General features: G+C 46.9%; 1 protein-coding gene across 1 annotated transcript; it reads left to right on the forward strand.

The window, feature by feature from the left end:
* The first annotated feature begins 3,869 nt into the window (after positions 1–3,869).
* LOC127305723 (protein SEMI-ROLLED LEAF 2) lies at positions 3,870–18,613 on the forward strand. Its single transcript, XM_051336247.2, has 20 exons — positions 3,870–4,091; positions 4,317–4,555; positions 4,706–4,780; positions 4,940–5,055; positions 5,370–5,484; positions 5,610–5,738; positions 10,286–10,333; positions 10,659–10,861; positions 10,952–11,148; positions 11,320–11,609; positions 11,737–11,886; positions 11,965–12,393; positions 12,491–12,640; positions 13,608–13,680; positions 16,087–16,214; positions 16,825–17,001; positions 17,093–17,230; positions 17,324–17,446; positions 17,596–17,742; positions 17,917–18,613. Exons 2-20 carry the CDS (start codon positions 4,445–4,447, stop codon positions 18,073–18,075), a joined length of 2,958 nt encoding a protein of 985 aa, XP_051192207.1. The 5' UTR covers positions 3,870–4,091; positions 4,317–4,444; the 3' UTR covers positions 18,076–18,613.
* The last annotated feature ends 6,202 nt before the right edge of the window (positions 18,614–24,815 follow it).

A 24,815-nucleotide genomic window follows, 5' to 3' on the forward strand; every position in this document is an offset into this window, starting at 1 on the left:
AGATTATTAATCATGTAGGCATGTTTTCCATATATAGTCATACGTGCTCGCAATGAGAAACTTGCATAACATCTTTTGTCCTACCAGCTGGTGGCAACCGGGCCTCTAGGGAATCTACTGTAAATTAAGGTACTCCTTTTAGTAGAGCACCGGAGCAAAGCATTAACACTCCGTGAAAACATGTGATCCTCATACCTACGCCTTCCCTCCAGTTATCCCAGTTGCTGTCACTCTGGGGCCTCGGGTTCCAGACATAGATATGTGCAAACAACTTGTAGATAGAATCTAAGCAATAAGTATAGAGCTTAAATCTAAGATCATGCCACTCGGGCCCTAGTGACAAGCATTAAACACAACAAGATTGCAGCAACAATAACTTCACAAACTTTATAGATAGACTAATCATAATGTAACAATCCATCGGATCCCAACAAACACAACACCGATTACATCAGATGAATCTCAATCATGTAAGGCAGCTCATGAGATCATTGTATTGAAGTACATGGGAGAGAGAATACCAACTAGCTACAGCTAGAACCCGTAGTCCATGGGGGAACTACTCACGGAGCATGATGGAGGCGGTGGCGTTGATGGAGATGGCTTCCGGGGCACTTCCCCGTCCCGGCGGCGTGCCGGTACAGAGATTCTGTCCCCCGAATTGGAGTTTCGCGATGGCGGCGGCGCCCCTGGAGTCTTTCTGGAGTTTCGTCAATTCGTATCGTGTTTTTAGGTCGAAAGGGCTCTTATAGGCGAAGAGGCGGCGCAGGAGGGCGCCTGGGGGCTCCTCACAATAGGCTGGCGCGGCCAGGCCTGGGGCCGCGCCGCCTTATTGTGTGGTGGCCCTCTGGCCCGCCTCCGACTCTCCTTCGGTGTTCTGGGGTCTTCCGGGAAAAATAAGATGTTGGGTCTTCGTTTCGTCGAATTCCGAGAATATTGCCCGAACAACCTTTCTGGAACCAAAAACAACAGAAAACAGGAACTGACACTGTGGCATCTTGTTAATAGGTTAGTTCCGGAAAACGCATAAAAACATTATAAAGTGTGAGCAAAACGTGTCAGTTTTGTCATAAAACAAGCATGGAACAGCAGAAATTATAGATACGTTGGAGACGTATCAGGCGGGTTCCGGACAAAGACATGTGCATATAATTTGTAGATACAATCTAAGCAACAGTTATAGAGTCTAGATCTAAGATCATGCCACTTGTGCACTAGTGACAATCATTAAACATAACAATATTGCAGCAACAAATACTTCACAAACTTATAAGATATACTGAACATAATGATCAACCCATCGGATCCCAACAAACACAACATCGATTACATCATATGGATCTCAATCATGTAAGACGGCTCATGAGATCATTGTATTGAAGCACATGGGAGAGAGTACCATCTAGCTACAACCAAGAACCCATAGTCCTTGCAGGAACTACTCACAAACCATCATGGAGTCGAAGTGGAGGCAGTGGAGTCGATGACGATGGCTCCGGGGGCACTTCCCCGTCCCGGCAGGGTACCTAACCAGAGACTGCTGTCCCCCGAAACTTGGTTTCGGCGACGACGGCGGTTACAGAAATTTTCGTGGACGGAGGGTGATATGTTGCGGAGTTTTTAGGTCAGAGGGGTCTTATAGGCGAAGAGGCAACGCGAGGGGGTGCACGGGGTGCCCATACCACCCCTAGGCGCGGCCAGGCCTGGGCCCGTGCCTGGGCTTGGTGTGGCTGCCCCGTGGCACATCTCCATCTCCCCTTCTGGCTCCCGGAGTCTTCTGGCATGTTAGAATTTCTGTGATTTTTCCAGAATTTTCCGAGCACTTTCAATTTTGGACATTTTCTGCAATAAACAGAGATAATAAATAGAAACTGACACTGTGGCACTTGTTAATAGGTTAGTCCAATAAATATCATAAAATGATGCAAAGTGCATATAAAATATAGAGGAATTGGTGTAAAACAAGCATGGAGCATCAAAAATTATAGATACGTTTGCAACGTATCAGACCGCAACCTTTATTATTTGATGCACATGAAAACATCCCCCCCTTGCCGCCATATGTCGCCCATAGACGACGAAGGAGGTTCAGAACATCCACCGCAACAGGAAATGGCAGGCGACCAGCGACATATGAGCAACGCAGTGCCCACCTCCATCGCACAACCATCCATCACCCTAGGTCCGACGAGGCACATGCAGCAGCGGCGGCCTAGGCCGCCCAGATCGGGCATGACTGGCCGGTCGTTGGCGACCATTTTGTACGTGCTACCGCGCATCCATGGTTCAGGCTGCCACATCCTGCCGCCAAACCATCACCTGCACAAGCTTGAATGAACTTCCACCGATCCCCAACTCCTCCCGCCACCACCGCCACCACCTTCTCCGAGAACGCGCTGCCGTTCATCCCGAACTCCCCTCCATCCACATAAATAATATTTATTGCATGCAAGATATTTCATAGTGAAGGTTTTGGGAAAAGTTTCTATGGCTTAAAATCCTATGAATTGAAAAGTTATATATAACATATTAGTTTTGCTACTTCTCAGCTAGTCGATAACTAACTTAGTTCTTAGTCGAGTCCTACATCCTCGGATTTGCATCGTGATTCATGCACTTGAGTTTTAAGTTGGGTTGCATCAGAATTTTTTCAGTGAGGTTGGAAAAATGTCCTAGACTATTAAACTTGCTTCATGATTCGTGGTAATGGTGAGTGGAAACTACATCTCAGCATTTCTCGGGCTGGGCCTAGAAAAGGCCGACTCTGTATACCCAGGCCCAAGCTCGACCTAGTCTGATCGATGGGCTTAGAAACTAGGATTGAGTCCACCCCTAACGAGGAAAAGCCCCACCCGGGCTAGCATGCCTAGTTAGATCCCAGCCTAATTTGCACTTTTGCAATCCTAAGCTTGATCGGGCCTTGGGGCTCCAAATTCAGTCCCGAACCAGGCCCGACATGCAAGTCTGGAGAGGGATTTTCAGGCAAGGCCGGGCGGGGCTGCCCATGCCAAGGTGTAGTTGCAACCCATGTTCCAACGGGGTTGCAACTGAGATTTATTGACATTATTTGACTAAGGACAAAATTAGTTTCTAGTCAACTGAGAATTATTCAAACCCATAAATATATTCCTAAGGAATGAGGTCCTCCAAAACTTGGGGAAATTCTTTTTAATCAAACTCTGCGTTACATGTTCGAGTCTACATCTCCTCTTCTCTCTCACCGTATGGAGAAGTGGGTCCAAGTCATCAATCCGTACGAAGAGTATTCAGTCGCAAGGTCGAAGGCAAGGTTCTATTCGATCAGACCCAAAAAGGCTGTGTTGGCTTCTCATTTAAGAAGCAGCAGTAAGCGGAGGTAAGAAGGCACGAAAAGCCAGATATCGATCGATTCCAGGGTGAAGCATGTAGGTTAAGATCTTACTTTCTAAAAGAATAGGAGTTGTTAGAATGAGGTATTGCAATGAAATAGATTGTTCAATAGATTTCTTCATTGCTAAGGGTAAATGATATTTTTATGGTCACAATTCCAGAGAGGAGTTGGGAGCTTCAAGGATGCCGGGCTTCTAATCATTGCTAGGAAAACAAGTTCACATGTGCTTGTTTTGGTAACACAAAATTCAGATGTTTTCTCTCGCTATTTGTTTCACAAAGATGACTTCACATTTTTTGGTCTTGATTTTTTTCTGAAAATCGATTTGCTCATATTTGGATGAAGTGAGCGCGAGCAGGCAAACCGTTCCGTTCCGTTGCGTGTGGCAGGTGCGGCCCCAGCGCTCCGCTGAGCGCGTGTAGAAAACAAAACGGTTCGCCCGGAAAACGCCGTCCAGATATAGAAAGGGCGAGCGGGGAGAACAGCAATTTAGCCGCGCGCCAGCAGACGACGCGGAGACCAAGGAGGAAGGAGCGGAAGAGGAAGAGGAAGAGGAGGAGGAGGAACCAGCTAGCCCCCTTCCATTCCATTCCATTCCTTCTCTCTCCCCCTATCTCCGTCCCGATCCATCGCCCGACCGCCATCGACGATCGCCGCGACGCGCGGACCAGCACCGCCGCGCCGTGCGTCCGGCCGTCTCGCCGATCGATCAACAGCCCAGGTGCGTAGGGCATGATCCCCGGCGATTCGCCCGCGCTTCGGTTGTTGCGCCTCCGATTAGGGATTGGTGTCGTGATTTTGTCCCGATGGAGGGCGAACGTGCTCCCAGAAACTTGAGCGCTATTATTTGTTCAATCGGAAACAGTTTCCGCTATTGCTCTCCGCGGTGAATTTTGTCGCACATATATGGTGATCTTAGATTTGACCGTCTGTTTGATTCTTGCAGGTGTAAGTTGGGAATTGGGAGCGACGGGATTTCTCTGATGTTCGTTGTTCGGCTTTGCTTGAGAGCGGCGGCCTGTATCGCGTACGGCGCGTAATGGTGGAGTTTGAGGCTCCTTCCTGCTGACGACGATGGAGGTGTGCGAGAGCCTCTGTTTCCTCTGCCCCGACCTGCGGACCAGGTCCCGGCACCCCGTGAAGCGCTACAAGAAGTTGCTCGCCGAGATCTTCCCCAAGTCCCAGGTGACGTGCATTTCGAATACCGATGCTTCCAATTGCACACTGCTGGAATACAATTTTATATATCAGTACATGCGTGCACTGCATTAGTGCGTCCTCTATGATCATTCAGGAGACTGAGGAGTTCTACATACATTCTTCTTCTTTTTTCAGGATGAGCCGCCTAATGATCGAAAGATAGGCAAACTGTGCGAATACGTTTCGAAGAATCCACTCCGTGTTCCCAAGGTAGATTTCTCCTTCAGACTTTATATAACTGTCTAGGGCGTGCAATTCCCTACACTTCTTGTTTCTTCTTCAAAATAAAAACCCGATGGCGGCTAGTGCCTGTTCGTCGAGTTTCACAAGTTGGAAAACCTAAATAATGGTGTGTATGCACTTCCGCAGATCACGGTTTATTTGGAGCAAAAGTTCTTCAAAGAATTGAGAGCTGAGCGTTTTGGCTCGGTGAAAGTTGTAATGGCGATTTACCGAAAGGTGATATGTTCTTGTCAGGAGCAACTGTAAGTTATTTTTGCTAGTTGCGTTTTCCCTCTTGAATATGTCACTGAAGGTTCTAGTCGCTAAATGTTGGAATGTTGTAGCATATTTCTGACAGTTTCATTGTATGATCACTACATATTTCTGACTCCTGCTATGTAAACTAAAATATTGTCACTTACATTATCCAACTGTATATGTAGTTTGATTCTTTTTGGGGGGATATATCTATTAGGGGCAGATTCTGATCTCTGGCAACATTAAAAACTGCTGCGAATCTTTATATGTTCTGTTTGTATGGATAATTGCTGTAATGAGGGAAGTCACTGTTTTGCAGGCCCCTTTTTGCCAATAGCTTATTAACCATCGTAGAGACCACACTGGAGCAAAATAGACATGATGACTTACGGATACTAGCCTGTCAAACACTTTTTGACTTTGTAAACTACCAGGTATTTGGACATTCGGGTAGGCATCAGTTTGTGAATTCGTAGTAGTTTTGAGTTTTGTTATCGCCCAACAGAAACTCTTGTTTTCTGTAAAATTTGAGTTATGTGTCATGTTCTTCTTGTTGCAGATTGACAGCAGTTACATGTTCAATCTAGAGAGCCAAATTCCCAAACTATGTCATCTGGCTCAAGAGTTGGGTGAGAAGGAGAAGATATCCATTCTTCATGCAGCTGGGCTCCAAGCCCTTTCATCCATGGTACTCCTTTCTTCCTTATAACTTGTGGCTCTACACATGATTGGCTCATTGGTAGCTTTCCCTCCATTTACAAATCTATTATAAATTATTGAAAATAATTCCAAGTAAGTCCCAACACTGATATTGAACAAATCGGCTTACCAAAAAAATCTAATGTCATACACGTAAGACATACCTCGTGATAGCATCTGCATAATCCTACCACAAATCTCGTGATCGTGAACTAGTCCTAGTTGAGAGGCATGTGATCTGACAAAGCGTGCAACGCTCCAAGAAAATGCCTTTAAGAAAGAATCACCCCTAGAACCCCGATGTTGGCTGATCCAACCAACATCGAACTAATAGCTATTCTCCCCGAAACAGATAGTGGAACCAATACCTTCAACAAGGCAAACAAGGAAACAACGTGCCAGCGGCCAGGAAGCTAAATCATAGTTTTCCATCTGGAGAGAATACAGCCACGACTGCCATAGTCGTCATCCACCACTTTGCCTGCCTGATCGTCGAGAACTAGCTGACCAAAGGAGAAATCGATGCCGCACCTCCATCTCACATATGGATATGGTACGACCCTGCCGTGCGCCTAGCCACCGTATCATGCCATTGTCCACTAGGGCCTCGATCCGGCCCATGGCCAATCTAGATCCGGCCTTGGCGCGCCGAGACTATAATAGTAGAGGGAATTTTCGTAACCAGGGCATGGTTGAACCCGACTCACATGCCTATTTTTTCAAACCGCTCCTCCCGAGGGAACCTCTCTCTCTCATAGACATGAGACAGGGAGGAGGGGGAACCATGGTTTTCCGTCTCGGTCGTGTAGATATTGTTAGGCTTAGAGCATGTCTAACAGGCCCCGTATAACCCGCCCACCCCGTAAAATTCCGGCGACATACGGGGCAGGCGCAGTTTGGGCCGTCTAGCAGGCCCCGTATTCGGGCCGCCCCGTTTCGGCGGAATACGGGGCCCAGGAAATCGGCCCCGTCGCCCTGTACATATAGTGGGCGCAGGTGCGAGTGAGGGGTTAACCCCTCACTCGCAACCCTAGCTCCGCCGTGCGCCGCCGCCTCCTCCTCCTGCTCCGGCGAGCAATTAGTCGCTCCCCCGCGCCGCATTCCACCCACCGCCACCTGCATGGACTCCCGCCGCCGTAGTAGAGCCTCTCCGGCGAGCGGATCGAAGCGATCCCGCTCGCCGGACACCGTGGAGGAAGCCTGGCGGCTCAAGTGCAAGCTTTCCGCCGCGGGGAGCCGTCGCGCGGCCTGCAAGTACGCCGGCGCGCTGTACGTGCCGGAGCCGCTCCGGGAGTACGCCGCGGGTGGGCGGTGGTACCGGCAAGACCCGCCGCTCAAGCCGATGAGCGGCGAAGCCTTCGAGAAGTGGCGCGCGCAGTGGCAGCGCGACCGCGCGGCGATGGCGGCATGGAGGGCGACCATCGGCAGCACCAGCGGCGGAGGAAGCGGAGGCGGCGAGGAGGAAGAGGAGGCGGCAGAGGAGGAGGCGGCCTTCCGCCGTGCGGTGGCCGAATCCGAGGCGGATGCCGCCGAGAAAGCTCGGGCGGAGGCAGAGGAGCAGGCGGCGGCCATCGCCGCCGTCCAGGAGTTCGAGGCGCGGGAGGCGCAGGAGGAGGCGGCCTCCATCGCCTTCATCCCCTACGTCATCCTTGACGAGTAGACGTAGGTTGATCCGTAGTTAGATGTAGTATGATCCGTAGTATGATCGGAATGTATGTATGATCCGTAGTATGATCAATGAAGATGAACTTCCCGGGGTTTTTATTTTTGAAAATACGGGGCGAAATACGGGGTCTGCTAGACGGAATGGCTCGAAATGGAGCAGTTTTTCGATACGGGGCGAAATAAGAGAGTTATACGGGGCAGCGAAATACGGGGCCTGTTAGACATGCTCTTAGTGTGTCTAGCGCCAGCGTTTTGATGGAGGTGGCTTCATTGTGTGGAATAAGGCTCCTTCTCGACTACGTTCATGGCGGTGGCTTCGAGGGATCTGTGGACAACGCATTCCACCGTCCCTCGCATCCCACCGTCCCTCTGGTATGGTGGGTTTTATGTTTGATGTTGGTGCCCGCGCAGCTTCTTGGCGACGGCGGCATTCTATGGAGGTTGGGTGGCCCAACACATGGTTGGTGGTTCGAGGAAAGCCGGTTTGGTGCTTCTTCTCTGCCAACGTCGGAGGGAGGGCTCCGACCTGGAGCCGAGATGATGCACGGGGTACCCCCCGGTCGACTTGCCGCATGGGCAATGGCTCGCTCCGAGCTTCTTCGACTCGCAAAGCATGAAGGTGGCGGTGTTGCTCTCTCGGTTCCGGTGACGATGGCTTTCTGAGCTTTCCTCCGGTGTCTGTCCCGGCGGCGGTGGCGAACTGCTGCAGGAATTCGGTTTGATGCGTTGGGCAAACGTTTCCTCCCTCGTTTTCAGGCGTTTTACTGCGTGCTTAATTTCTAAACATTCTGTACTTGTTTTGTTATAATTGCCACGTGATAATTTCTCAAAAAAAAAAAGAACTCACGGGCCTATAGGGAGCGCGGGCTAGAAAAGGTATATTGTATCTCTGAGTTCTATTATTTTTGTAAAATAAAAGGATCACGCACACGCACCAAGATATTAATGGATTCAGTACCGTCAAAAAAAGATAATGGATGCAGCAGTACCGTCAAAAAAAGATAATAAAGGATGCAGGTACAAAAGTAGGTCAGAAAATTTCATTCGTCCTCCCTTTTCATCTCCGATTGGGATTGGATCGTCTATCGATCAGGTTGTGCCATGGCGCCGCCGCCGCCGAACCCACCTCCCCTTCCCATCTTGGATGGCCAAGACGCCCCAAGCTGGGTCCTCCTTGACCTCTTGGCCTACAGCTCCAGATGCCCCAACGCCACCTTCGCCAGCAGCATCACCAGCACTGGCCAGCGCATCGAGGTGACCTTCTCCATCGCCCGCCCGCCCGACGTCTCCCACTTCTGCGTCCACCGTCAAGGCCCGGCGCCCGACGATTTCGCGGGGGAGCCCAAGGTCATGGCCACGGAGGCCGACCTCGTCCTTTTCTGCCTCCCCTTAACCCGACACGCACGGCGGGGCATTGTCCACGGCGACTACTTCCTCTACAGGGCGCACCCTCAGCACCCGTCGCTGCACCTCCTTCCCTACCCACAAAGAACCTTCCTCAACTGCGAGATGGCCCTCCTGCGCTGCAGCGACGACGAGTATGCCATCGCCGCTCTGCGAAACACGTTGTACAATGCGCCGCTCAACGAGGACGGCACGCTCGAGGAGCCGCTGGAATTCAACCTCTGGCTGTACCGCTCCACCGAAGGGCGGTGGAGCTCCAAAACGTTGTCAGTGGCGGAGCCGCTGAGGGACATGGTGTGCCCGGTGGAGAAGACGGAGCGGTACCACGCGACGACCAAGGCGATCACGCTCGGAGGCCCGGGTGGCACCGTGGGCTGGGTCGACCTCTGGCGCGGCATCCTCGTCTGCAACGTGCTCGATGAAAATCCCGTGCTCCGTGACGTGCCGCTGCCACCGCCGTCGAGGGGTAACTGGCTGTTGTACCACAAGCACTGCTCATATGGCTTCAGGGACATCACCGTCAGCCTAAGCAGAGACTGCATCAAATACATCGAGATGGAAATTGGCCTGCCAAGAGACGATCCTCCTGACCCGCCACCTGCTTCCTACCTGGAATGGTTCTACCGAAAGCCACGCCGTGAAGTACGTGATGGCTGGAAGGCCACCACATGGAGCATACCAATCCCCATCGGTTCGTGGAAGGACTGGATCCCTGGCCTCACCGTCACCTCTGATGAAATACTTGTCCAGCCAACCGAGGAAGCAGCATTGCTGTCAGTCCTTGTCGGGTCTTGCCCCACGATGAGTATGGACGATGATGTTGTCTACCTCTTGTCCAAGGAAGCGGTGACTGCTGTTGACTTGAGGAATAAGACGCTGCGAGGAGTGGGCAAGCGTGTAGCTGGAAAAGACTTTGCTTCTATGCACAACTGGACCTGTGAGATCTCCAGATATCTCAATCTCAATATGGCTGCAGCAAAAAGAGAAGAGGATAAACAAAGTGACAAGCTGAAAGAGGCGGGGAAATAAGAAGCATGCATGGTGGCGTATCAGCCTGCAACATAGATCGATGGTGACAAATATTTTTTTTTTCAGATGGAGAGCTGCTAAGCGGATGACAGTGAACAAACTTCAGGGTTTTGCTACTAGTTATATGTATTGAACTGTTAGTCTTATAAAAAGAAAATGTAGTATGGTTAGACTTAGAAAATGTCCACATGGATGTCCTCAAAATCTCCAGTCCTTCGGAGATCATGCCAATAGAGATGCTTCATTTGATCCCCTCAACAACAAATTGGTCCTTGCACCGTCCTGCCAAGGGATGGGTCGGTCAATACAAAACATACCATGCCCTCATATTTGGGCAAAATCCAAGAAATGTTTCTTCTATTTTCGGCCCCTGAACAATTGTATTTCTGCTGTGTATCCAAAATCCTCATGTCTGATGTTGGTTTATGTTGTTTTCAGGTTTGGTTTATGGGTGAACACTCCCATATCTCTGCCGAACTGGACAATGTAAGTATATGGTATATAACATTTTTCGTTATGGTAGTGTTATTAAAAAACAAATCAACCAATTAAAAACTTGTACATAAAACCTTCTTATCTATCAATGCATTGAAACGCAAGGCTTTTGCGTTTTCGCGAAAAAAAAGTCCAACCCAAGGATTTAATGTTGATGATATTTTCCATTTTCCATTGTGTTAGTTTTAGTACAAACAAATGTAACAGAAAACCAGCTAGTTCCTAACTCTGTGGAGACCATATAACCAGAGGAGCATAATGATGTATCAGGATGACTGCTATTCTGCCACACTAGTTATGTTCTTTTGTTGCACAGGTTGTCTCTGCAGTTCTGGAAAACTATGAGAGCCCATATGCAAATTCTGAGAATAATGATGACACTGTCGAGGAAAAAAGAAGTCGCTGGGTGAATGAAGTACTCAAAGCTGATGGTCATGACCCTCCCGGTGTTACCATTTTGGCGAGGGTTTCTTCATGGAAAGATATTAGAGCTGCACACGGTGCATTGAATTTGACAATGTAAAGAATTTAATGTTGGAGTTTTTAGAAGTTGTTGTCTTAATAAGTTTCCCTAATATCGTATCTCTTTAAATCATTTTTCCTGCACAGAGAAGAAACAGGAAGTCAGAATTTCTGGTCAGGGATTTGTCTTCACAACCTTGCTAGAATATCCAGGGAAGCGACAACTATCCGTCGAGTTCTGGAGACAATATTTCGTTATTTTGATAATAACAATGTGTGGTCACCTTCCAAGGGACTTGCACTGTGTGTCCTTCTGGATATGCAGATTGTGATGGAAAAATCTGGTATTTCATCGTCTTCTCAGTTTTAAAGATTTAAGTGACATATTTTTACTAATATTGCAGTTTACACTTCCTTCAAGATATCTACGCAATCGTGCTTATCTTGTTATCTTATATTATTGCTAGTGTTGATAAATTTTCTATTTTTTATAAGTTTAAATTATTGGCTGGCAGGACAGAATGCGCATATATTGTTGTCCATGTTAGTCAAGCATCTTGAGCACAAGAATGTATCGAAACTTCCAGATATGATTGTAGACATCATTGAAGTTACATCACGCCTTGCTGAGCATTCCAAAGCACAATCTTCTACTGCAATAATGTCAGCGATAAGTGATATGGTGAGGCATTTGGGTAAAAGTATGCAATCCCTGGACAGTGATGCTGGTGCTGGAGATGATAACAAATGGAATAACAGATATCGGAAAGCTGTAGATGAATGTCTTGTTCAATTGTCTAAGAAGGTAAGTTTTTTCTAAAGATTTTTCAGAAACACCATTTTCTTTTCTTTAGCTATATGCAAGGTACAGATCATTTGCAACCATGCCCACCCACGTCCATGCTCCTTGAATTTTCTTTTATGCTATTCAGGTTGGTGATGCTGGACCTATCCTTGACACATTAGCTGTAGTACTGGAAAATATTTCAAGTACCACACCTGTTGCACGGTCAACCATTTCTGCAGCATATCGTACCGCCCAGATAATTGCTTCATTGCCAAACTTGACATATAAGAGCAAAGTATGTTTGATTGACAATATTTTGTCTTTCTGTCCTATTCTATACAGAATGTTTAACAAGATATACTACACACTGTAGGCATTTCCCGAAGCATTGTTTCATCAACTGAATATGGCGATGGTCTATCCAGATTGCGAGACCCATTTAGGGGCGCATCGGATTTTCTCTGTTGTTCTTGTTCCCTCTTCTGTCTCTCCATGCTCATTCTCAGGAACTCCACAGACGAGCAAAAATAATCTTCACAGGACATTATCCAGGCAATCATCAGTTTTCTCATCTTCTGCGGCTATATTTGGGAAGCTAAAAAGAGATGTGTTTTCGTTTCGCGAAAGTCCACGCCGGGATAGCACAAATCTAATGCCCATCAGTGAGGACTCGGATCAGGGCACTGAGAATGAGCCAAAAATGTTTAAGTCTCAGACTCTCCAAAGGATGACTAGTACAAAAGATACTTCTTCACCGTTTGCAACAGAATTAAGTAACTCCGATGGACCTACTCAGGAAACAGTATGTATTATACTCAGCTATCTTCTGGCTAACAAGATCATTTAGTAAATGTGACTAATTCTTGACAGAACATGAAGTTTTATTCTTTTACATGCAGGAACCAGTCATTCTCATGCTGAGTGCACGTCAGGCAAATCTTCTGCTTTCCTCGCTATGGACTCAGGCATTGTCACCTGAAAATGCTCCTCGAAACTATGAAGCAATTTCACATACTTACAGCTTGATGCTACTATTTTCTGAAGCCAAGGTGAGACCGTGAGAGGCGCATTGTACAGTTCTGAAATAAGTAACGTTATAGGCATTTCAAGCTCTTGAAAACCATTTTATACATTGACATAGTTTCCAAGATCCAAGTCTAACCAATTATTTTACTATATTATAGGTGTAAAACCTAAAAAATTATAACATTCTAGAAACAAATTCTAATAAAAATCTATGCATATGATTTCCGAATTGTCATTCTAAATATTAAAAGGGTGTTGGTATTTGGTAGCCAATGTTTTTCAAAACTATTGAGTGAAGTATATCCAAAATGGTTTAACCGTCTAAATATGGATTCCACTTTGTATTCACATAATAAAGGGGCGTACCCAGTGCTGCAAGCTCCTACACATTGTGGGGTATGGGGAAAGGTATTTCTAGGCAGCCTTTCACTTGCATTTTATTATGCAAGGAGGCTGATTTGAACCCAGGACTGTACGAGCAATCGATCTAATACGTAAGCTGCCAGTGACAATAAACTACTCCATCCGTCCCAAAACAAAAAAGCTGCTCAAGTTTGTCTAGATACGGTTGTATGTAGGCATGTTTTTAGTGTGTAGATACATCCATATCTAGAAAAACTTGAGCAGCTGTTTTTTGAGACGGAGGGAGTATGATAAATTCAGCAGGTACAGTGACAATAAACTATCATATCTTGTTCGCTGTGTCAGATCGCCGATTATAGCATGATTTATAGGATCTGATCTGAAAGACTGGAGTTTATCAAAGTAACTTATCTCCCATTTTTCTCTTATACGACTGAATGCCAGATTATAGATCACAGCCATATTCGGCTATTGAACTGTTAAGATAGTTGACTATTTTCTTGCTTATGTGAATCTTTTTTTGTCGCATTTCTTGTAACCTTAAATTCTAAGGCTCCAGAGCTGCAAGATTTATTTGACATTTGATTCCATGAGTCTCTGTGGTTTGACCTAATTTATCTACTGCAGAACTCACGTCTAGAAGTTATGGTTGGCAGCTTTCAGCTCGCTTTTTCATTAAGAAGTATTTCGTTACACGCAGGTATTTACTTCCGTGAAAATGTTTTTCAGAGTTTTTGATGTATAACTATTTTTTTCGCGAAAACGCAAAAGCATTGCGTTTCGATGCATTGATAGAAAAGAAGGTTATATGTACAAGTCCCCTAGAGGACACACCCCGCCATACGACTCAACCCAAGAAAAACTAGTCTAGGGGAGGAGCTGATGGACACCCCGGGCTCCCGCGTCCGCCCATTGCCACGCCTCAGACCTAATGTCGTTGAATAGGGACGCCACCGAAGGCCGCGCGTTGTCGAAGACCGCCGCATTCCGGTGTTTCCAAATCCACCACGCCGTAAGCATGATAATCGACGAAGTTCCTTTGCGCAGTTGGCGGTGGGCGGTCCGCACAGCGTGCGACCACCACTCCGCGAAGTCACCCTCCACCGTGGGAGGACCTGAAGTGGATCGGATCCACGAGAGGACCTCAAACCACACCGTCCTGGAGAAAGAGCACCCAGTGAGCAGGTGTGCCATGGTCTCCACAGCCTGATCGCACAGCGGGCATGTAGGCGCATGCGGTAAGCCCCGCCTCGCCAGCCTCTCACCCGTCCAGCATCTGTCCATGCAGGCCAGCCATATGAAGAACTTCACCCTTGGCGGCACCCAAGATTTCCAATTCAGCCTCCAAGACCCTGACGTGATGGCCCCCTGGAAGAGGGTGTCATAGAAGGATCGAGCACTTTATTGGCCATCCGTCATCCAGCGCCAAACCATCCTATCATGTTCCGCCAAAAGTTGCACATCGCGAAGCCTACCCCATAGCTGCACGTACCGCCAAAGTGCGAGCGCGCTTGGCGCACCTGCTATGTCGCGGATCCAGGTTCGATCGATCAGCGCCTCCTGAACCGTGCGCGCCTTCCGGCGGCGCTTAGGGACCAGCGCATACACTTCCGGCGCCATCTCCTTGATGGATCTGCCATCCAGCCATTTGTCCTCCCAAAAGAGGGCGGACTCTCCATCGCCTACCTCCATCGTAGTGGAGGCCGTGAAGACGTCGAGCTCCATCTTAGAGAACTGCATATCGAGCCCACGCCACGGTCGCGTTGGGTTGGTACGCATCCCCAGCGCACCCTCAAACTGGTCGCAGTGCGTGCCAAGTCGGGGATTCCTAGGCCCCCAGCCGCAGCGGCCGACACACCCTGGACTAGTTGACATGCAATGCCCTCCATTGGCCTCTGCCCTGCCGGCCCACAGGAAGCCACCCAAAAACTTGTTCACCCGTTTCAGGGTTTTCTTGTCCAGCCCCAACACCATCAGCTAATGCAAAGGGATCGCCGTGAGCACCGCGCGAACCAGCGCCAAACGCCCAGCCCTGGGCATCATGGAAGCACGCCAGGTAGGGAGTTTTCAGCCAACCGATCTACCAGGGGTTGGAAGGAGGCGGCTGACATCCTCCTGGTAGATAGCGGAATGCCAAGGTACTTCACAGAAAACTGCGCCAGCTGGCATCCCATGAGTCCAGCGGCACCAGCAGCCTCCACCGAGCATCCAATGGGGGAGACCAAACACTTGGCGAAGTTGCTGTGTAATCCCGAGGCCTACCCAAAGAGATCCAGAATGCCGCGGACTGCGCGTAGTTCCGACTCATCAGGGTGGTAGAAGGTCACCACATCGTCCGCGTATAGTGTCACCGATGTCACCTGAGCCAACCGTTTGAGGACACCCAACTCGATGGCCTTGGCCAGCAACCTATTAAGCGAGTTCATCATCAGGACGAACAACGACGGCGACATGGGGTCACCCTGTCTCACACCCCTCCTATGCCAGATGGGGGGGCCTGGCTCGCCATTGAGCAACACCCTGGTACGTGGACAGCAGAATGGAAACCAGCTCGCGATACCTAGGGCCGAAACCTATCTTGCGAAGGATCTCCATGAGGAATCCCAACGAGACAGAATCGAACGCCCGAGCTATGTCCAACTTGAGCATCACTCGTGGTTCCTTCTCCCTGTGCAAGAATTTAGCAGTCTGCTTGACCAACATGAAGTTTTCATGGATGCACCGTTTGCGGATGAACGCACATTGGTTACGATCCACCAGCTACTCCATCCTAGGGGCTAGCCGTGTGGCCAAGGTCTTAGCCACAAGCTTGGCGAAGATGTGGATAAAACTAATCGGCCTGTAATCACCCCAGTGCCGCCATGTCCGGGCGCTTAGGCAGCAGGATCATCAGGGCCTGATTAAGGCCCTGAAACCCGCGCCCACGTATAACTATTTTTGCTCCACTGAAATGTGATTCATAAAAATAACAATGATTTGCTTTTTTCTATTCAGTTATTTTATTTAATGATAGGTCAGCTTGTTCTTTGTTAATCTTTACATGTTAATTCACAATAAAAATGACATAACATCTGGGCTTCTTCTTAACGTGTAACATGTTTTGCAGGTTTTCTGCCACCATCACGCAGGCGCTCTCTTTTTACTTTGGCAACATCTATGATTGTGTTCTTTTCAAAAGCTTTTAATGTTCCTACACTCATTCCAGTTGTTAAAGATTTGTTGACTGAAAGTACGGTAAGTTAAATTACACACCCTTGTTTCATTATGTTTTCTGTGGTGAATACATGTTTTCAATCTAGAGAGTCCACAAATCCAACTTTTTTCAATTGCACAAAGAGTACAGATGTAGGATTCTTGAAAAAAGAGAACAAATGTTGATGAGAACTGGCTTCCTATTTCTTTTCTTATTAGAAAAACATGGTGTTCCTACATTTTCCTTTTGTTTTAGAAGACATTTGTGTACTCATGTCCCAACAACAGTATGGAGAAATTTCTTATTCGAGGTTAATTAATGAACTCTTTAGTTTTTTTCTCCCTGGAAAATATGGTGCATAGTGCAAAAGTACCTTATATTCAGTTGGATACCTGTGTGACCAACCAACAGCACTTGAGTTTATATTATCAGTTCTTGTGTACGGCCATTCATTTTGTGTACAGTATCTGATCAATTCGAACCATTACAATATAATCTCAAGAAATAAGCTGTTTGGTGGGATCATTGATGACAAAAATTTCACCTATTCTTGTTATGTTCCTTGTGCTCGTGCCTTTTATTTTATAGGTACTCATATATTGTGTTACTATGCAGTTTGTGTTGATTTTTTATAACCGATATGTTTAACAGGCCGATCCATTTCTTCATTTAGTTGAAGACCTCAGATTGCAATCTGTTGACAGTGCAGCCTATGGTTCGAAAGAAGACGACGAGCTTGCTCTGAAATCTCTCTCTCATATCAACATGAATGATCAGTCAAAACAAATAGCAGTTTCCATTATACTTGATAGCTTGGAGCTGTCTGAGGTAAGTCACAAGGATACCCTTGCCTAGTCGTGTTTTGACATTTTCTGCTGCTCTAACTGTTAACTTCCAAGTATGCCGTGATTTTCTGCAGTCAGAATTGAATACTGCAAGAAACCAGTTGTTTGAGGATTTCTCTGCAGATGATGTTTGTCCTATTGGTTCTCATTTCATTGCATCTCCTTCAAAATCCCATGCATACAATGCGAAGATGCACCAAAAATCCTTGGAGGTGATCAACCTTCTTTTAGCAATAGAAGAAATATCAAGAGCCAGAAACTAGTCATTTTGGTTTTCTTATGTTGTGGTGGGACTTATTATGCAGGTTATTCCAATGGGGTTTGTTTTCGAGGATGATACCTTTGTTGAACCTGACAGTTTAGCAGAACCTCAGTCCCGAAATCCATCGGATAATAGTCTTCTTGACGTGAATCAGCTTCTCGAATCAGTATGTATTATCTGCTAGTTTTGGTACTCTGGTTTACTGACCATAGTAGAAGCTGATCGAATAGCCTTTAGTAAAATATATGTATGTGGTAATAATTGTCTTTTTAAGATGCAGCAATACATGCTAAAAAGAGGCTATTGCTTCTGCAGGTTGTGGAAACATCCCGGAATGTTGGAAGATTGTCTGTGTCAACAAATCATGACTTGACTTTTAAGGATGTAGCCAACCAATGTGAAGCTCTCTTAATCGGAAAGCAGAAAAAGTTATCTGTCTGCATGAGTGCCCACCAACAAGAGGTGAGTACTGACCCCCCAAAACATCACGAGCAACTTGAGCTGCCTACATTGTAAACAGCTCTAGATGGTGCTACATTATATGGAATTAACAGTTGGACATGTCAGACAAGTACATTTTCCTCTCTCATGGTACGATGAAATCAACTTTCCTAATTAATGATATCATACTTGCAGGTTGGTGAACTATCTACCGGGAAGCTTGAGTCATCTGAGCCAGATTCTCCAACAAATGGGCTAATTCCGCTCACAAACGATGACCAGTGCTACTCCAATTTCTGCAAGCTACCGGTCTTGAATCCTTATGACAAGTTCCTCACATCCGCTGGCTGCTAAGAAAACGCTGACATGCCATCCATGATGCACAAATAGAGGGTACGGGATACCTCGGAAAGTTACCAGTTTTCAGCATACTGTGGTTCTAGCTCCATGCATCAAGCATGACCCATCCAAACCGAGTAAAGTGACCGGTATGCAAGATGAGATGATTTCATCCTCTCATAAGAATTGAACAGTGCCTTGGCAACACTGTTGTGTGATGCTCCTTTCATGGAAAAAAAATACAGTCATGGTCGAGATCATGGGAGATGTAATTAATTCTACCCAACAAGATTCAGTTAGTCGGTATGTGTGATCTGTTAGTTTTATCTTGTCATTCTGTAGTTAACCAGCTATCTCGCAATTGTAATTATGCAAGCTGGCCTCACCGTACCATGTGTCACGTGTTGTGTGGTACAGTGTCCAGGCAATTATTTTGCTCAGTGTTTTGTGTTTGAGCTGAATCTATTGATCTGTGTTGGCTCATATTGTATATGTTTGTATATTAGGTCACTACAACGGCTACTTCTTTCTGACAAAATTGAGGAAATTATAAGAGTGCCAGTGTCAGTATCAGGATTTATAGTTTGTCGGTTCCAATGTAGAGTTATATAGTTTGAATTGTTCATGGCAATTGTTCATGACGATTGTTATATAGTTTGTTGTTGGTTGCATACAAGTATTTATTATCTTCTATGATGGTCTTATGTATTAATATATGAGTGCACAAATATGTCAAGGGGATGCATAAGGTTATCACCGTTGCATGTTGGCAGAATGTGAGAAAGTGGGAGCGGCAGAAACCCGGTCCCAATTCTTAGATGCATGTTAATGGGGGGACTAATATTGAGGACCTTTAAACTTACATCGGTTGGACATTATTAGAATGTCTTAATATTTCCTTTTTTTGCTCATGAAAATGGCCTAGGATTAATCACTAGGGGTGTACTTGCACATGTATATACCTACACCTATCTATGGCTCCTCCCTAGAAGCACTAAAAAGACTATGATGAGCTTCACTAATTATGACAACACACAAATGAAATAGCAATTTTTCTGAACACTTGATTTCTTGAGTTACTCCCTTTCACTTCACTTCACTTCATCTCATTGCATTTTACTTTATTGCACTTTGCTTATTCTTGCATTAGTTTTACTTTTTTATTTTAATTTTAGCACTTGTAGTTTCTTAGTAAAAATCTCTACACACACACCATATCTTCTAGCTTTGCATAGATTTTCTTAGTAAAAATCTCTACACACACCATATCTTCTAGCTTTGCATAGATGGTCGTATAAGTGGGTTATAGTATTTTAGAGAATAGATTATTTACCTTCAGCTTCTCGTGGGTTTGATACTCAAATACTTATCGAATTGTACTGCGGTGATCCCTTACACTTGGGGGTTATCAGCGAGACGTGGTGAGGCGGGCAACCGTGCATGACGAGTGTGCGAAGGCTTCTTCTCTTCTCACACCTTAGTGAGAGTAGAAAAGCTCACCTTATAAACCACTCTAACTCTCTCACAACTAGCAATGTAGGACTAAACTTTAGTGTCATCTAGTGCAGCAATGCAAGAATGGGCCCTATAAAAATTTCATAATATTGTATTGGGCTATGAGCCATTGCCAGGTGCCAAATTCCAACACTAGATTTCTGCAAGATGAGACTTGTTCTCCCAGTGGTGTCCTGGAGCTTTGAATACAGTTGGATATATTGCCGCCAAGGCTAAGACGGAGTTGTCGATGTAAAAGTAGGGGTCTTGAATCTACAAAAGATCAACTAGCTTTGTTGTTGAGAAACGACAAATAACCACCACACTTGGGGCGCAATGTCACATAACCACCACCTTAGGGTTGGGCGTCAAAAAACAACCGCTTTTGGAACAAGTGTATAACACCTAGCACTGAAATATGTGTGAGTTTAGTAAGGCTAAACCGTTTACTAGCTGACTATCCGATACTCCGGCAGCCTTTGGTGCCACCCGCCTACCCTTGGTCGTTGGCTTGTGCTCGTCCTCCGCCGCGAGCTTCCCGAACAACATGTCCCCGTTATCAGCGTAGTCGAGGTCTCGAGGATGTATGTATCCATGCTGCTTGTGTGGTCGTCGATCAAAAGGACGCCCAGTCTGTTGGCGGCCAGGAGCACCTCCCACTCGAGGCCCTGCACCGTGGCGGCATCATGCCCACCTCATACGGCAGCGCCCACATGAGTCCGATTCTCCCTTCCTCCTCGTTGTACCACACCGTCCTGCCTAGAACACAGAGACGCGATGAGCTTGCCACCGACCATGGCCACCCGAGGAAAGGAAATCTTGGGTATGGAGGAAAGAAGGAGCTCGGCTTAGCCAAGGAGGAGGAGCTCGAGCGCTTGACATGGAGAAGAGGGCGGTGGTCAGGAGGATTTGGCCAGAGACCTGCTGATTTTGGTCGTGTTCCGCACGGGGCTATGAGGAAAAGAAAAAAAAAAAATTTTAAGAAAATAATAGTGTTTAACGTCCGCCAGTTTTGACATTAGGTACACTGAGCGTGCCACGTAGAGCTAACACAGGGTCCCAGCTATCGAAAAATGGGGTAAGACGTATAATTGGAGAAATTAGCCTTATGATGTTACACACGTACCACACAAATGATTGTTTTTTTTTACGCCAATCCTAAGTTGGTCGTTATGTGAAAGATAGCCGGTTGAAATGTTGTGGTTTTTCTTGTCATTTTATCTTCGTTGCTAGAAGAAATCCAGCCTGTAGAGATGAGGAAGCTGGCGATAAGAGCGCTGAAATATGCAGCTGCCGGAGGTGTCGATTGTCCTGCATGTCGAGCTAGCATGTCATTTCAGATGGGGACTCCTGTAAGCTGTAGGCCGCTCGATACGGCGCGATTCGTCCCCTCCACCTGAAGGACTGTCCCCACCTGAAGCGGTTGTGACATGGGCCGACCCATTTGCTTCCTTCACTAGGTTGGTCCGTCTCCTTCCTTCGATGTTTTTGAGGAAAATCAAAATCCGATGATTTCAAAATCTGAACAATTTTAAAATCTAAACATTTTTTAATTGAACATTTTAAAGAATAACCGTTTTCAAATTTGAACAATTTCGAAATTATAGATTTTTAAATTTGAACATTTCAAATTTGATTTTTTTAAACGAAAAGAAAATCGAGATAAGGGCATCTCCAACGGGAGCGTTTGTGTCTGCATGGTCCTAAAATGCGTCAAGAACCAAACCAAACGGTCCGATGCATAGTAACCGGGATGTTCACGAAGACGTAAACTTGGCTCAAATATGCATCGAGTTTGCGTATCCACGGATGCGCCGAGTGTCCGCTGAATCTCACGTAGGACCCGCACGTCAGTGGCTGGGACGCCGCTAACATTTCCGTCGGTTGCCATTTCCTGCCCGAAAGTTCAAAGTTTACCAGCGCCAACACTCCCTCCTCTTTCGATGCGTCCTCGTCACCGCAACCACCATGGATTCTGAGGAAACACTCGCACCCACCACCCCGCACTCCCCCATAGCCACCACCACAGCCCCATGGAGCTCACATCTCCGACCGGCTCAAAGCGCGCCGCCACCGGCGGCCCATGAAGCTAAGCCAAAGGTTTTAAAGAAGCTGTTGTCGAAGTAGGAGAAAGGCGTCCAAGCCGCGAAGCGTCACGACCGGCGCAAGAATCTGAAGGAGAGGAATGCAGCCACGGCGACCATCCAGCAGGCACAGACCGCTGCCCAAATGGCGTGGCAGATGCAGGTGAAAGTCGGCGCCCACGCATGCCTCCATCCAATAGTAGCGGAGGCCATGCTCTTCGTCAAGCAAGATAGGATCATCGGCGTCGCTCCCCCAGCGTCGTCGGTGAGCTTGGTAAGTTCCTAGCTTTGTCCTGGAATGCCTGCACCCTCGCAGGTCCATGCGGTGTCGCAGTTCGCCTCCGGCGCCGTGCCGGTCCAGTTCAAAGGGACCCTATTCCCGACCTGAACCGGACACCGAGGAGCGGTGACTCGTGCCCAGCCGCGACACAAAAGACGCGATAGGTCCCAGAGGAGAGCATGCCGGTGCCCCGCACCCTGTATAAGGAAATGACAGCATCTGCCCCGACGATGGATGACCCGGTACGTTACGTTGATCTCTCAGTGTCTCGTTTTGCCGTGTGTCATTCGTCTAACGTCTGGTGATACGTAAGCCTATTGGACGGGACACAATTAGGCTGATATTGTGGCCATGATCTACGACGGCGGCTTCGTCGACGAAGGCGGCGTCAGGACATAGACGTAGGATCAGTGTGCATAGACGCATGATGGGGTGGACATCGATGGCGAACGACTGTTCTCCACCTAGCTCACGCATGCAACAATCGTCTGCGTCGATGCCGATGAGGACGGGCCAACAGGGCATGTCCTGAACAGGGATGATGCTGGAAAGAAGAAGGGGGAGAGCCACAGGGCCAGCGGCTTCAACAGCGACGAAGATAAATGTTTGTGCGATGCATGGCTCGTGACCAGCCATGACTGCATAAATGGTGCCCAACAAAAGGGAAAGGTCTACTGGATCAAGGTGGTCCAAGAGTACTGATGACCCACAAGTATAGGGGATCGCAACAGTCTTCGCGGGAAGTAAAACCCAATTTATTGATTCGACAGAAGGGGAGACAAAGAATACTTGAAAGCCTTAACAGCGGAGTTGTCAATTCAGCTGCACCTGGAAACAGACTTGCTCGCAAGAGTTTATCAGTAGTAACAGTTTTATAGCAGTAGCAGTGGTGAAATAACAGCAGTAGAGTAACAAAGACAGCAGTAGTGATTATAGTAAACAACAGGATTAAAATACTGTAGGCACAGGGATGGATGACGGGCGTTGCATGGATGAGAGAAACTCATGTAACAATCAAAGCACTGCATTTGCAGATAATAATAAAACGGTGTCAAAGTACTAAGCAATCCATAGGCATGTGTTCCGTATATAGTCGTACGTGCTCGCAATGAGAAACTTGCACAACATCTTTTGTCCTACCAGCCAGTGGTAGCCGGGCCTCTAGGGAATCTACTGGATATTAAGGTACTCCTTTTAATAAAGTACCGGAGCAAAGCATTAACACTCCGTGAACACATGTGATCCTCACATCACTGCCATCCCCTCCGGTTATCCCGATTTCTGTCACTTCGGGGCCTCGGGTTCCGGACAGCGACATGTGTATACAACTTGCAGGTAAGATCATAAAACAATGCATATCATCATGAAAAAATAACATGTTCAGATCTGAGATCATGGCACTCGGGCCCTAGTGACAAGCATTAAGCATAACAAGTTGCAACAATATCATCAAAGTACCAATTACGGACACTAGGCACTATGCCCTAACAATCTTATGCTATTACATGACCAATCTCATCCAATCCCTACCATCCCCTTCAGCCTACAGCGGGGGAATTACTCACACATGGATGGGGGAAACATTGTTGGTCGATGGAGAGGCGTCGGTGATGATGATGGCGATGATCTCCTCCAATTCCCCGTCCCGGCGGAGTGCCAGAACGGAGTTTCTGGTCCCGAGACGGAGTTTCGCGATGGTGGCGACGTACTGGGAGGTTTCTGGCGACTTCGACTTCTCGTCTCGCGTTTTTAGATCGAAACCTTTAAGTAGTCCAGAGGGGGGCGTCAGAGGGCAGCCGAGGGGGCCACACGCTAGGGCGGCGCGCCCCCCCTCCAGGCCGCGCCGGCCTAGCGTCTGGGGGCCCTGGGCCTCCCCCAGGCCTGCCCTTCTGGCTCCGTGATTCTTCAGGTAAAATAGGCCCTTTGATATAAATTCCGAGGATTTTCCCGAAAGTTGAATTTCTGCACAAAAACGAGACACCAGGGCAATTCTGCTGAAAACAGTGTTAGTCCGTGTTAGTTGTATCCAAAATACACAAATTAGAGGCAAAACAATAGCAAAAGTGTTCGGGAAAGTAGATACGTTTTGGACGTATCAACTCCCCCCAAGCTTAGCTTATTGCTTGTCCTCAAGCAATTCAGTTAACAACTGAGTGCGATAAAAGAACTTTCACGAACACATTTGCTCATATGATGTAAATATTCTCATGATATGGACTAGTACTTAGGCAATTCATAATGAGATACATGCAAATAAGATCATCCCATAGCTATGTCAATCATGGAAAGATACCAACAAATTAATAACAAGCATCATGAATCATGTCTATCAGCAGGATTGCAATGTTCATAAAAGAGTATGATAAAGTGGTATCTCGCTTGCCCGTATTTGATCAGCAAAACATAAATGCTCAGGCACCTCTGAAGTTCATGGAAAGACTAGAAATAGAGATTATCAAAGATAAAAGCATCAAAGTTATACCACAGTCAATCATATTTTGGGACAAGCATATTATACTAAGAATGACAGTTGTGCTCTCAAGAAAATGCTCAAAGAAAGGATGGTGACACAACATGAAAGTAAAAGATTGACCCTTCGCAGAGGGAAGCAGGGATTAACAGGAGTAAAATTATTTTGAGAGGTGGTTTGTTGTTGTCAACGAATGGTAATGGGTACACCAACTACCTCGCCAACCAGACTTTCAAGAGCGGCTCCCATGAAGGACGTTATTTCTACCAGCAAGGTAGATCATCCTTCTTCTCTTTTGTTTACACATGTACTTTAGTTTTATTATGGGTGACACTCCCCCAACCTTTGCTTACACAAGCCATGGCTAACCGAATCCTCGGGTGCCTACCATCAATCTCATACCATGAAGGAGTGTCTATTTGCAAAA

The sequence above is a fragment of the Lolium perenne genome, chromosome 6, assembly GCF_019359855.2.
Source record: "Lolium perenne isolate Kyuss_39 chromosome 6, Kyuss_2.0, whole genome shotgun sequence".
Lineage (NCBI taxonomy): Eukaryota > Viridiplantae > Streptophyta > Magnoliopsida > Poales > Poaceae > Lolium > Lolium perenne.